This window comes from Malaclemys terrapin, chromosome 7 (assembly GCF_027887155.1).
Source record: "Malaclemys terrapin pileata isolate rMalTer1 chromosome 7, rMalTer1.hap1, whole genome shotgun sequence".
In the NCBI taxonomy this organism is placed as follows: Eukaryota; Metazoa; Chordata; order Testudines; family Emydidae; genus Malaclemys; species Malaclemys terrapin.
This window is the reverse complement of record NC_071511.1, coordinates 40445785-40460336: the sequence shown is the minus strand read 5'-3', so window position 1 is coordinate 40460336 and position 14552 is coordinate 40445785. Positions and strand designations below refer to the sequence as shown.

The 14552-nt window shown below is 41.8% G+C and overlaps 1 protein-coding gene across 1 annotated transcript in view; it reads left to right on the top strand.

Annotated features, from left to right (window-relative positions):
- SLC6A11 (solute carrier family 6 member 11) overlaps positions 1 to 14552 on the top strand; it is a 191515-nt gene that overhangs the window by 163744 nt on the left and 13219 nt on the right. Inside the window, exons 9-11 of the mRNA XM_054036296.1 lie at positions 2086 to 2210; positions 5403 to 5515; positions 6843 to 6980. Of these exons, the coding sequence (XP_053892271.1) occupies positions 2086 to 2210; positions 5403 to 5515; positions 6843 to 6980 (376 nt within the window). The remainder of the gene's footprint in view (positions 1 to 2085; positions 2211 to 5402; positions 5516 to 6842; positions 6981 to 14552) is intronic.

The window sequence follows — 14552 nt, the reverse complement described above, 5'->3', positions numbered from 1 at the left end:
GAAGCAGAGAGAAACTGCTTTTCGGTGCATTCCTTCTTTGCTTTCTTTGAAAAGTATCAAACAGTTCCAGTGATAATTACTGATTTTCTGAGCCAGTACCTGGGGGCATAATGCCACCATTCACAATGTATGACTGGATGGCTTTCTATAAACACAGGCACGTATACCATATTAAAAATAAATGAATAACAAGGTAGAATTCAAGTGATTTTCAGAAACAATTTGAAAAAAGTTGAGATGGTGTTAGAGAGGCCAGACATGAAAGGCAGTGTTGCCCAGTGGAGATAGACTCAGACGGGGGGCCAGGGCAGCTGGGTTCTATTCCTAGCTCTGACCTAGACTTGCAGTGTGATGTTAAACAAGCCACCGCTCTGTGCTTCTGTTTTCCCATCTCTAAAATGGGGGTACTAATATTTATTCACTTTTGTACCATGCTTTAAGATTTATGGCTAATATGCAATACCTAAGCACTTAGTGTTATCTATTGCTGTAATTAAATGCAGAACAGTCTATGAAACAGGAAATTTGGAGAGATTATCAAGGTAACCATAAACTTGAAGACTGAGCAGTGAGGTCTGACGGTAGGATAAAAATCTTTGAGAAAAAGGAAAAAACAATTTTAGAGAGATTGGCAAATAAGTTTTGATACATTTGCATATTTGTTGTATATGATGAAATAAACTCCAGGGCTTGGAGAACATATACTAATTATCTCAATGGTTTCAGGAAGACCCCATGAAACTGTGAGAAAGATGTGTGGCATGTTACTTAATTATGCAGAGATGAAACCTTTTAGACATTTATCTGGGTCATCTGTGCTTGTAGAAGGCCTGCTTCTCAGAGCCCGATAGTGCTGAGAAAATCAGGCTAAGGCTGAGGTCTGGCAGAGATTCTGGCTTGCTGTGTGTGCATCGATCTTTGAGGATCCTAATTCACTTTCAATCATAAATCTTAGGCTAGTAGAATCTCAACTACATAGCCATTTCTCGCAGCAAATGGCTCTTAACAAAGTGGATGTCATATCTGCCTTAGCACTCATCAAGGCTAAAGTGCTATCTGAAAATAGGGTGAACAAGGGTTCTCAGATGAGCTTTGAGCAAATATAACACGTCTTCCCAAAGGATTCTCTCTCTTTTAAACGTGGTTTACTATTGTGACATTTCACATGTTAATGAAATATTTCCCCACACCACCCCATAAACAGACCTCAACTCTGATATGGAGGGATCACATGCAGGGTGTGAGAGAGCAGATCACTCTCCAAGCTCATTCCATCTCTAGACTTTTCTGATTCTACCGAAAAGAGTTTCAGTGGTGATTTTTGTGATGAGGACATCTAAGAAATAGATTTGATTCTGAAAGAGACTGGAGGCCAGATTCTCAGCGGGTGTAAATTGGCATAGTTCTACTGCTGAGCCACTGAGGGCCTGGCCACGATTAATTATTTGCTTTATATAATAATAATTATTTGCTTTATATACTGAAATATTGACTAATGTCATGTCTACAGCACTGAAGATCTCTTGGCACATTTTTGTAAGACTAAGGCTTTGCTCCAGAGTCCTTTGCTATATTTCTCATTAGGCGTTTATGCCTCTGTCATTTTCACCCTGGTGTGGCTTCTTTTTGGTGGCAAGTGACTGCTGTACATATATAATTTTTAAAGGGCTTTGGGATCCTCTTGAATAAAATACATTCTATAAATATCACCGCTAATGAAGTACATTGTCATCCAAACCTTTTGAGGTGTCCATTTCTTGCACATCTTTTTACGGTTTTACTGAAAAACAAAGAAACAAAAATAATGGGGTAGCAACAACAGATTTCATATTTAACCAACTACAATTACAGCAAGAGTTGGAAGCCATCATCCTGCTGACAGTTATACACATGAGTAAATTTATCAGTGTGACTATTCTTGGGCAAAAGATTATTCACATGCATAAGTATATGCAGGATTAGAACTTAATGATGTGTCGCTGGAGTTTTGGGTTATGTTTGTTTTACTGTGAAGTCTGGTAAAAAAAACAACAACAACAAACAGCCACTGAAGATAAAACAAAGGTTTTTTGGCTTATTTTTCAGGGACTGCATTATGCTCTGCTGCTTGAACAGTGGCACAAGCTTTGTTGCTGGTTTTGCCATCTTTTCAGTCCTTGGTTTCATGGCTTATGAACAAGGGGTGCCCATAGCAGAAGTCGCAGAATCAGGTAAGTTTCATAAGGAGATTTCATGTGGGTATAAATATGCATGATTGTTGGTGTTCATAAAGTTTGTCTGGGTACTCTCTTGCTCTCCAGTAATTAGATAGGTTGACATTGATCCAAGCTGCATTGTGTACAGTTTAGAAAAGTGCTGTTATTTAATAGCTATGCTACTAATTAGAATGACTGCTTGTAAAATGTGTAAGGTATCAATGTAATACTTTTGTGGTCACATATCTATGTGTGAATAACATTAAAATTATGATAGAAAGCAGCAAAATCCAAGAAGTTAAGAGGCCAAATCCTGGCTATATTGTGCCACAAAGCTGCTATAATTGGGCAGCCAAGTATTCCTTTGTCATGGGGAATTTTCAGTGCATTATCTCCACAACCCACTCTGGCCTCTCATCATGTCTACTTTTGTCCCTCCCCAGTTGAGCTATATAGATGAGATAATTCTCCACAAACTTTCCATATAATAAATCATTCAGATTTCTTGTAAATTAGCTGGACCAAAATACACTGAACTGTTTGCTTCTTTTGATAAAAGAGCAACAAGCCAGATCCTCAACTGGTGCAAATCTTTGTAAGTCCACTGAAGTCCTGCTGAGCCAATTGATTGATACCATGAAGTTCTCATAAGCAAACTAGAGAAATGTGGTGTAGATGAAATTACTATATGGTGGGTGCACAACTGCTTGAAAGACCATATTCAAAGAGTAGTTATCGGGGTGGAGGTGGGGGAACATATCTAGTGGGGTCCCCCCTGGGTCTGTTCTGGGTCTGGTATTATCCAATATTTTCATGAATGACTAGGATAATGGAATGGAGAGTATGCTTAAAATTTTTGAGGATGACCCAAGCTGGGAAGGGTTGCAAGCACTTTGAAGGACAGGATTAGAATTCAAAACCACCTTGAGAAACTGGAGAATTGGTCTGAAATCAACAAGATGAAATTCAATAAAGACAAGTGCAAAGTACTACTCTTAGGAAGAAAAAAATAAAATGCACCACTACAAAATTGGGATTAATTGGTGAGGCAGTGGTACTGCTGCAAAGGATCTGTGGGTTACAAATCGGATATGAATCAACAGTGTGATGTAATTGCTAAAAAGGCTAATATCATTCTGGGGCGCATTAACAGGAGTGATGTATGTAAGCCACAGGAGGTAATTCTACTCTATTCAGCACTGGTGAGGCCTCAAGTGGAGCACTGTGTTTGGTCTGGGCACCACACTTCAGGAAAGATGTGGACAAATTAGAGAGAGTCCAGAGGAGAGAAAAAAAATGATCAAAAGTTTAAGAAACTTGACCTATGAGGAAAGGTTAAAAAAAATGGGCATGTTTAGTCTTGAGTAAAGATGACTGAGTTGGGACATAATAACTGTCTTCAAATATGTTAAGGGCTGTTATAAAGAGGATGGGGATCAATTGTTCTCCAAACCCACTGAAGGTAGGACAAGAAGTAAGGGACTTAATCACAGCGAAGGAGATTGAGATTAGATATTAAGAACAAATTTCTAACTATAAGGATAGTTAAGCACTGGAACAGGCTTCCAAAGGAGGCTGGGTAATCCCTGTCTTCGGAGGTTGTTAAGAACAGGTTAGAGAAACATCTTTCAGGGATGATCTAGTATACTTGGTTCTGCCTCAGCATGAGGGGATGGACTAGATGATCCCTCGAGGTCCCTTCCAGCCCCTACATTTCTGTGATTCTATGATTTATACCTGCTGAGGATCTGGCTCTACATTTCTAACAGTTGATTGTATCTCTTAATGCTATCAATGATCATCCATCAGGAAATATGCAGTTAGGGGATTTGGTTGATGCCTATACCATCCAGAGAAGAGCGTCTTTGTTTACCATGCTGAGCCCATGAGATTGTCAAGATTACTGGATGATTCTCTCTCTCTACTTCTCAAGTATTGTTGCTTGGGCTTAACTTGTAGGAGGAATCCCAACTAAGACTGGCAGTGTAGTAGTTCTTGTTCTAGGTCTGGAAAGGTATGGACTCCCTAAGGATCACTTAGCACCCAGTCAGAACAATGTGAATGTTGGATCTCCCCAGGAGGAGAAATGGTCTAATGATAGATTGTTCAGAAGGAGAAATGGACTGAAAATGAATTGAAGGAACTGGGTCAAGTATAACAAGGAATCTGTATAGCTAGTAACATTCACTGATATTGCTATGGTAAATATATGTTATTTTTTCCCTAGAATGACTAAACTAGATAGTGCAAGGCTAACAGAATAGAAATGCCACCGGAAATTACAGGGACTTGTAAAATAGCATATTAAGTGAAATAGCCATAGTATGCTCATGGTCAGATTATAGCAGGACTATTTCTGCTATCATTGCAGGAATGCATAAGTGCTGCACTAAATTAGTGTCTGTGGTTTAATGGGGCAAGAGACTGCAATAGCGGGAGGGTGAGGAAAAGAGACTGAGCAGTAGGCAAATGTTGAGATTTTGGTGAAGAAACAGCATGAGGGAGAGAGCAGGTGGACATTTAGCTAGGCTGGAGAAGGGATCATTGCTGTTCAAGCCTGTTCAACAAAAAAGATGTCTGTATATAGGTACATAGTTACTTAATACATAATGTGCCAGCAGATGGCACTCAAGACTACACAGCAGTGTTCGTAGGTTTTGTGGGACCAATAGAAGTTATGCTTGCTGTGTGCTGCAAATGGCTTCCAACATGCAGTTCTTAACACTTGCCGCTGTGCCACTTGGTACAGTTTCAGACAAATTGTTCTTTTAATGCTAAGTGGGGTTATCACAGACTCGCTAAGGCCGAATGGTGACCCTGGCTGTTCGCCTGCACAGGGGAGCCAGAGGGTGCAAGGAACAGAGCTGTCTCCATAGAACCACAACCCCCTCACCCCAGCGCTGCACATGTGGGCAGGGAGTGGGGGGAGCCTTCATTCTGCCACTGCAATAAGCCATCTGGCCCAGCTGAGCTGACGCTTCAAGGGAAGTAATCTGTGCCCGGGGGGTATCAGGCTGGTGCAGAGTACTTTCCCGCACATCCAACAATTGCTAAAGCATTTATAGCAGTGCATTTTTCATTGAGCTTAAATTTATTTATTTATTTATTTATATTTATGCTTTCTCTTTTATTTAGCTCTTCACATCTGATTTATCACACGAGAATGTTAAAGTATAAGCAATTGCATTTTTTTTGCTTCCTTTTCAGGGCCAGGACTTGCATTCATTGCCTACCCAAAAGCTGTCACCATGATGCCTCTTTCTCCGCTGTGGGCAGCTTTGTTTTTCATGATGCTAATATTCCTTGGATTAGATAGTCAGGTATGAATCAAACATCACTTAAAAGAAAAGTTGGGTCAGATTCTCAGCATATGTACAGCAGCATAGCTTCTTTAAAGTCAAGGGAGCTATGCCTCTTTGTACCTGATGAGGATCTGGCCCTGTTTAAAGCCTCTATTTCAAGTTTCTTATTTGATGATAAAAAAAAGCAAATCTGCATATTGCAGATTCCTTTATTATTAATTGTAAGCAGTGATTCATCTGAGTTCTGCTTTTAATATTAATGTCAGTATGGTATGCTATTTCATCAACATTCAATTAGAATTGACAATACTGTTCAAGTCCACTCATTGTAAAACAACGACAGCACAATGGTATGTGTTTCTTTTCAAACCAACATGCAAGCAATTTTGATCACTGGGAAGAGGATACTGAAAATGAAAGTGCTTATGCTATACCTTCATATTTCAAGATATGATGGCAAGAAAGATGTAATTAGGTAATGCAGCATAGTGACAGCACTATAGCTATTGCCCAGTCTATTTAATTATAGAAAAATTGCACAAGAATTGCTTCACCAGACATATTGTATGGTAATGAGTGTCTCATATTATCTAAGAAATCTGTATGTGTTTCAGGAAATAAGTATGATTGTAGGCTGTACAGTAAAGCTGTGTGGTGTTTGTATTGTACTTCAGCACTTCAGATCATTCAAATTAATGTTTTATAAGGTCTACACATTTCCAAGATGCAACTTGATGTAGCAGAATGCAAAAGGGACTGGAAATTACCAACTCCTGAGTTCTGCTCTAAGCTCTTTCAGTGACACATTGTCTGGCCTGTGCTGGGACACCTAATCACTCTGCTTCATTTTATTTCATCTGTAAAAATGGCGAGAAACACACTTACCTACCTCCGCAGGCTATTGAAGATAAATAGCTCAACACTTTGAAGATTACAGTGCTGCTTAAGTGCTGCTTATTATTCTTTTAAGTGACAGTTCCACAGTGCAATGAGTGTGCAATTCCTCATGTACACCCATCTCAACTTCGGGGCACCATTTAAGTCCCATTTAAGCACATATTTTAAAGACTTAAATATTGTGCTGGGCCTGTGCTCCACAATGAATTTCACTCTGCGATTATGATAGTTTTTACTTTTGGAATTTGGCTTTGGCCTCGAAATCCATAGGTTTGGACTTTTTGACTCTGAAATTTTGTTCTTCACTTTAAACAGTATCCTCGAGGATTTTTCAGTCTATCTCTTTGATGAGAATATAGGAGGGAACTTGAAGGGTTTTTTAGCAAATCCAATTCCCCAGAGTAGAAGAGATATGTATCTTATTTGGACTCTTTGTTATTTGTTTCAGTTTGTGTGTGTTGAAAGCCTTGTGACAGCTGTGGTGGATATGTACCCAAAGATTTTCCGAAGAGGATACAGAAGGGAACTGTTGATTCTTGCTCTTTCGATTGTATCATACTTTGTTGGCCTAATAATGTTAACAGAGGTAAGATGCCCTTTGTTTCATTTCAAAGGTACAGCCAAGGAAACAAGTTGGCTATTTTTAATCATGACATACTCCAGGCATAAGCACAGGAGATGGACAAAAACTGCTTTACAATAATGTTGATCAAATGAGTACAAACCATTTAAGAGACTGTTCTTAACTTCTAGATTTAACTAAAAGATTGTTCAAATCTTTAATTGCACCCTGAACTCAGCAAATATTGTAATCAGGGATAGCCATTGGAAGGCCATCTATTCTACACCTCCCATCCATCCACAGGGATTGTCGTTTCTCCCCAATCACTCTGGGCTGAACCAATCAGATATGAGGGTATTTGATACTGGCAGCCAGGAAAAGCTAGCCACCTTCTTAGGAATAAGAGCAGTGGTATATATAATTGAGAAAAACTAAAAAGGAAATTGGTGGTAGCTTTAATTTTCACCCCAGAGCATTAGTTGGACTGAATGCATCAAGTGAATGAAGGCCTGATCCAACAAAGCACTTAAGCATGTGGTTTATTTAAGCACATGTATAGTCCCTTGTAAGTCAGCGGGACTCCTCACGTCCTTAAAGTTCAATATGTGCCTTGGTGCTATGTTGGACTGTGGCCAGGGTCTGCAGCTCTAAGTGCCTGTTCCATCGGTGCCCCGCTGATCAGAATTCCCCAGGTGCTGCGAATTGGTTTTGCCATTTGGAAGTACTGCTAAAGGAACCTGTTGACCTTAAAAATATCTTCAAGGCATCATTCGAATCAGATACGGAGCATATAGAAAATGTGTTCTTGCTTGTCACGGCCATTACTTTAGCAAATATAGATGATCTAGATCTCCTCTCTGGCTGGTCAAGATAACAGCAATAAATAAATCTTGGGAAACGTGAAAGGGTTTGGGGTTTTTAAAAACCTACTTCGATTCACAGTCTCTGACAGTGAGTTCTTTTATACAGACAGTCTCACTGTCTTTTAACCCGTACGCCGTCTGGCCGAACATTCCTCTCCTCCCTAATCCTTCTCTTCCTTCCCCGAAGCAGGAGTCCCACCTGAGTACATATTTGCATTGCTGACCCATGCCGGAGTCTGTGCCACTAGGGCTTCACCGCTGTTACACACCACTTGCAGAAATAGAACCACACAATGACCCCGACCCAGAGATGAGATGCAGTTGCATGGCTGTGGCTAGGGGCCGAGCCCTTTTCTTGCTCTTGACTCTCCTGCAAGGAGGTGTGGTGGTTATGAGGGTGAGCTGCAGCCTTTGTACATATAAGAGCCTCTGATTTGCATGTAGCTCTGGATTGTGCAAAGATACATTTGTCTGCTCTGTGTATTATTTCAGTGTTCTCATGGCCAAACCAAAGCACAGAAACAATAGCCATGTGTTCTTCAGATGGTTCCTACTCCAAAGCCCACTGAAGTCAATGGGAGCTTTCCCATTGACTTCAGCGTACTTTGGATCAGGTCCAAGGTTATCATCACTTCCATCCCTAAAGGATGTTGGTTGGCACCGCTCTTTGTGTGTGCATTTGTTTTGATGTATCTAGTCTGTTTAATCTGGCTATCTAGGCATTTCTAATGCATCCATTAATATTGCTAATACAGACTGAAGGCATTTCAAGAAGTAAAGTTACATTTGAACTGGGAGAAAGTGGATGATGAGCTTGGTTTGCTCCCTGGGTATGTCTACACTGCAGTCAAAGGTGTGATTGTAGCTCAGGTAGGCATATGCATGCGAGCTTTACTTCAGCTAGCATGGCAAACAACAACAGTAAAGACATGGTGGCACAGGCTTCAGTGTGGGCTGTCTGGAGCACTGGGTACATACTTGTGTTGCTGACCCATGCCACAGTCTGTGCCACTGGGTCTTCGCTGCTATTTTTAGCTCTGCTAGCTAGATTAAAGCTAGCGCAGGTAAAGCACGCTGCAATCACGCCTCCAATTACAGTGTAGACATACCCCTCAGTTCTTCAGCAGGTCACTAGCTAGTAAATCTGTTGCTGTGGTTGCTGTCTAATGTACTCAAAGCAGGTGTATTAATAAGAACTCCTACTAACTACCAGGAAAGTTCATGATGCTCAGTAAACCAAGGAAAAATTAGTATTTGCCCCATATCTGACTAGAAATGGTTATCTTAATCCGATTCCTCTGGCAAACTTTCAACCGATCAACTGGAATGTCAGCATTAATTGTAATGCTTTACTCTAAAACCATTATTTGATCACTTCTGTTACAATGTGGCCTATCTTATCTGTAGTGTAACTAATTATAAATTATAGTGAAAATACTGAGTACACTATAACTGTACCAGGCAGCCAATAAAATCCAAATCAATAGCTACCCAAGAGCAGTTATGCATATGCAGTAGAAGTTGGATTAATGTATTATGTGATGTAGAATGTTGCAAGCATCAGGAGAGAGGCCATCAATCACAATTTCTTAGCCTTTCCGTTTCTTTGGAACTATAACAAAGTGAGAGTGCTTTAGAAGTTGGCCATTATCTACAGATAATGATGAGTTTGTTAGGGAACAGATATCCAGAGTTTGTGCCACAGGATGTCAACACTTGAAGAACATACTAAATCAAGTTACTTCTATTAGGTTAATTAATGGTTCCATGTGTCAGGGAGTTTTTAGCTTAATATAGCTGGGAAAAATGATTCTTTTAAATTTGTTTTATTATTCTCTAATACAAAGTCCCTGTAGTGACCAGTTAAGGATTATTTTTGCTGTTGTTTAAATGCCAATGTTCAAGTGTACACTGTTTGGGGAAGTCACCCTGCATTCTGATATCAGCTGACACGTTAATAATAATAATAATATAATTAATGGAGATATCCCATCTCCTAGAACTGGAAGGGACCTTGAAAGGTCATCAAGTCCAGCCCCCTGCTTTCACTAGCAGGACCAAGTACTGATTTTGCCCCAGATCCCCAAGTGGCCCCCTCAAGGATTGAACTCACAACCCTGGGTTTAGCAGGCCAATGCTCAAACCACTGAGCTATCCCTCCCCCTCAGAAGGCTTGTACTTTTGAGCTCTAGTCCACTTTGGCTTTTTTGATCCTTGACTTGAGTGACTCCATGAAGTTATTCTTTAATGTCCAGAAGGTACCTTCAGCAAAAGCTGATGGTAGCCAAATAAATTCACAGCCCAGAGTAAATCCTTGGTGCTTGGAGAGAATCCAGGCTGTAAAGTCAGTCTGCTCATTCTGCGTTCTCATTGCACTAAAGCCCATGATGCTACTGCTGATTATCACTCCTGTTTCTCATTTCTTTTGGCACTAAATAACTTCTAGACAATGTATTCATTTTCAGAGGACTGTTTAGCTCCTTATTTCCACATCCTCCCTATAAACATGCATACACTGTGTGTTCTAATTGAAAGGTGGATGATGGGCTGGATTGTGGCTCACAGAGAACGTAGCCATCCGGAATACCTTCAGGGACCCTCAGGAAGCACACTGAGCCGTGGTTCTCAAGCTTCCTTCTTCAAGTGACTTGCCCAAGGTCACAGGAAGTGTGTACCAGAGCCAGACATTGAACCCACATCACCTGAGCTTCAGGGCAGTGACTTAAATATGCACCCATTCTTCCCTTATGGCACCTGCTCCTCAATTGTCCCCCCTTCCTCCATGGCCAGTTCTAACCCCAATTTCATCTCTTCCTCACACGTTCTAGCCCCAGATTTCCTCCCCTAAGTCCTGGGAGTCAGGAAACACCCAACCAGGTTGTCTGATTTGTTAGAGGTGCGGGCCAGGTCAACTGCTTGGGGCTGTCTTGTAGGGCCGCTCTAATGTGTCAGGTTAAGCAATCCATCTCTCACTGGCTCCCCCTCTCGTGGCTGGAGAGAGATGGCAGCATTTTCACACATCTCTTGGGTACCTGCTGGGTTGTAGGAATCTCTGCTGCACTGGGGAAGAAGCAGAATGAGCAGACAGGCAGCTGCAAGCTTGTGGTTGCTGTCTGGGAGTTTGGCTGCACTGTGCAACGAGAAGCACCATGTGGTGCTGTTGTGCTGCATTCTCAGGCAGAGCCTGATATCGAAGCAGTCTCTCAAGCATCCCATCCAGCTAATCTTTCTCCCTGTGCAGAGAGCAGGCACAAAGCCCAGGCACCTTTTAAATGAGTGATTTGGGAATTAATGTTAAAGTCAATGTCCAAGAGTGAATTTTAGTCTCAGTTTCTATATGCTGGGGTATTTGGAGCAGAGCAGCCCTCCAGACAGCCTCGGGAGCTAACCTGCCAAGCAAATGCCCTATTTGCAGTGGCCATTGCTGGCCTGATTTCATTGATGGAGGTCATCTTTGTTGCTTATGATCAGGGAATTTTGGAATATTCCCTCCCACCCTGCCTCACATACACACACAAATCCCAGACGATCGTAATAGATGAGGTATCTATAACCTAGACAGAAATCTGAGCTAATCTGCACAGGGAGAAAATAGAAATGAAGTTCTCCAATCTCTGTGGAATTTAGAAAGCATGTTTTCCTTTTGTTTTCTGTTGTCTATTTTATTTGGCCCAACAGATCCTTTAAAGACAGATATTTTTAAAGATTAAAAATAGATTTCTTTCAAAATATATATTAGCGGATTCATGAATGTCTGCACAGTGTTTTGCTCATGTGAATTGCCACATAAATGGTAAGTAGCTTCAGGGCCGGCACCAGCATTTCTGCCGCCCCAAGCAAGAAAAAACAAACAAAAAAAGCGACGATCGCGATCAGCGGCGGCAATTGGAAAAAAAAAAAAAAGCTGCGATCGGCAGTGGCAGTTCTGCGGCAGGTCCTTCGCTCCTAGAGGGAGTGAGGGACCTGCTGCCCCCGAATTGCCGCAGGTGCCGCCCCTCTCCCTTGGCCGCCCCAAGCACCTGCTTGTTAAGCTGGTGTCTGGAGCCGGCCATGAGTAGCTTTATTATTACTGCTAAATGGAATGACCTATTCTGGCACAGATCTTTTTTAAGCTACAAAATCCTGCCATACCCTGTAGCAGTCCCATAAACCATTCTACAGGAATCAGAGGGGTAGCCGTGTTAGTCTGAATCTGTAAAAAGCAACAGAGGGTCCTGTGGCACCTTTGAGACTAACAGAAGTATTGGGAGCATAAGCTTTCGTGGGTCAGAACCTCACTTCTTCAGATGCAAGTAATGGAAATCTCCAGAGGCAGGTATATATCAGTGTGGAGATAACGAGGTTAGTTCAATCAGGGAGGGTGAGGTGCTCTGCTAGCAGTTGAGGTGTGAACACCAAGGGAGGAGAAACTGTTTCTGTAGTTGGATAGCCATTCACAGTCTTTGTTTAATCCTGATCTGATGGTGTCAAATTTGCAGATGAACTGAAGCTCAGCAGTTTCTCTTTGGAGTCTGGTCCTGAAGTTTTTTTGCTGTAAGATGGCTACCTTAACATCTGCTATTGTGTGGCCAGGGAGGTTGAAGTGTTCTCCTACAGGTTTTTGTACATTGCCATTCCTGATATCTGACTTGTGTCCATTTATCCTCTTGCGTAGTGACTGTCCAGTTTGGCCAATGTACATAGCAGAGGGGCATTGCTGGCATATGATGGCATATATAACATTGGTGGACGTGCAGGTGAATGAGCCGGTGATGTTGTAGCTGATCTGGTTAGGTCCAGTGATGGTGTTGCTGGTGTAGATATGTGGGCAGAGTTGGCATCGAGGTTTGTTGCATGGGTTGGTTCCTGAGTTAGAGTTGTTATGGTGCGATGCGTGGTTGCTGGTGAGAATATGCTTAAGGTTGGCAGGTTGTCTGTGGGCGAGGACTGGCCTGCCTCCCAAGGTCTGTGAAAGTGAGGGATCATTGTCCAGGATGGGTTGTAGATCACTGATGATGCGTTGGAGAGGTTTAAGCTGAGGACTGTAGGTGATGGCCAGTGGAGTTCTGTTGGTTTCTCTTCTGGACCTGTCTTGTAGCAGGAGTCTTCTGGGTACACATCTGGCTCTGTTGATTTGTTTCTTTATTTCCTTGTGTGGGTATCGTAGTTTTGAGAATGCTTGGTGAAGATCTTGTAGGTGTTGGTCTCTGTCTGAGGGGTTGGAGCAGATGCGATTGTACCTCAGTGCTTGGCTGTAGACGATGGATCATGTGGTGTGACCGGGGTGGAAGCTGGAGGCATGAAGGTAGGCATAGCGGTCGGTGGGTTTTCGGTATAGGGTGGTGTTAATGTGGCCATCGCTTATTTGTACGGTGGTGTCCAGGAAGTGGACCTCCCGTGTAGATTGGTCCAGGCTGAGGTTGATGGTGGGGTGGAAGCTGTTGAAAGCATGGTGGAATTCTTCCAGGGCCTCCTTCCCATGGGTCCAGATGATGAAGATGTCATCAATATAGCGTAGGTAGAGAAGGGGCATGAGTGGACGAGAGCTGAGGAGTCCATTCTACAGGAGTCCATGCTTTTTATCTGATGCTATTGCAAACACCAGATGGTACCTGAATTTTAAGAACAGAAATAAATGTCTTGATTATAGGAATATATAGGATTATATATGTATATGTAAATGTCTTGATTATGTATATATATATATATATATATATAAATGTCTTGATTATATGAATTATAGGAATATTAACTTGCAGTGTTTATATCCTATGGGCTGTCCATTTAAATGACTAGAACATCAGAACATGACAATTAGGTCCATGTGACTGGACAAGCACATTAATGAATCTTTCTGTACATAACCATACAGTAAAACTGTTAATATTGTAGGCATATAAGAAGTCATTATTATGCTGCAAAGCCAAGGATGAATAGGGACATCAACTTCCCTTATTGCTATTGTTTCAGTTTTGCTGGCTACAGACCCAAGACAGAATTGCATCAGGCTCTACTCTCAGTGATATTATTATAGCCAGAAAAGCCAAATATATCACATGAAGTGAAATGTGAGCTTCTGGAGACATTCAGGAAAGTAGTCCATTTTCCAAACCCATGGATTTCCTGCATTTACATATCTACTGTATAATCTACCTTCAGTATATCCAATGATCCCATTGCCTACCTATCTAGACTGCCGTGGCATTCTGCATCTCAGGATGCTTTTCTCAGTAGCAGAGATTCTAAAATGTGAGGTGCAGCAAGACATTTTCAAGGGCACAAAGGATAGTTAGGCATTCAGATCCCCTTGAAAATCAATGGGATTTGGATGCCTAACTCCATCAGACACTTAAAACCTCCCACCCAGGGATGCTGGAATTTAAATGACACCCTCTCATTATTCTCTTTCCTTGTGGCAACTGAATTGTTCTTAATCATCTTCCAAGCACAGAGGCGCCTCATTTTTTCTTGAAAACTGTCTCTTGAATTTCACAATGAAGTGCCAGCAGGTGCATCTGGTCAGAAGACTGACTGCCTCTCTAACTCTGCCGTGTCCAACCTCCTCTTGAAGAAGCAAGAGGTTTCTCTAAGCCTTTACCCTCTCTCTAGACAGAAGCCTTTTCCATTGTGATGTTTACTTTTCTCCCTCTCTTTGGTGCCTCTGTGATAGGAACAGGATCCCTGCAACAGCAGTCTACAGGAAAACCTGGATTTGAGGAGAAAACCCAGCAGTGTAACAGGTCCAGCTAACATC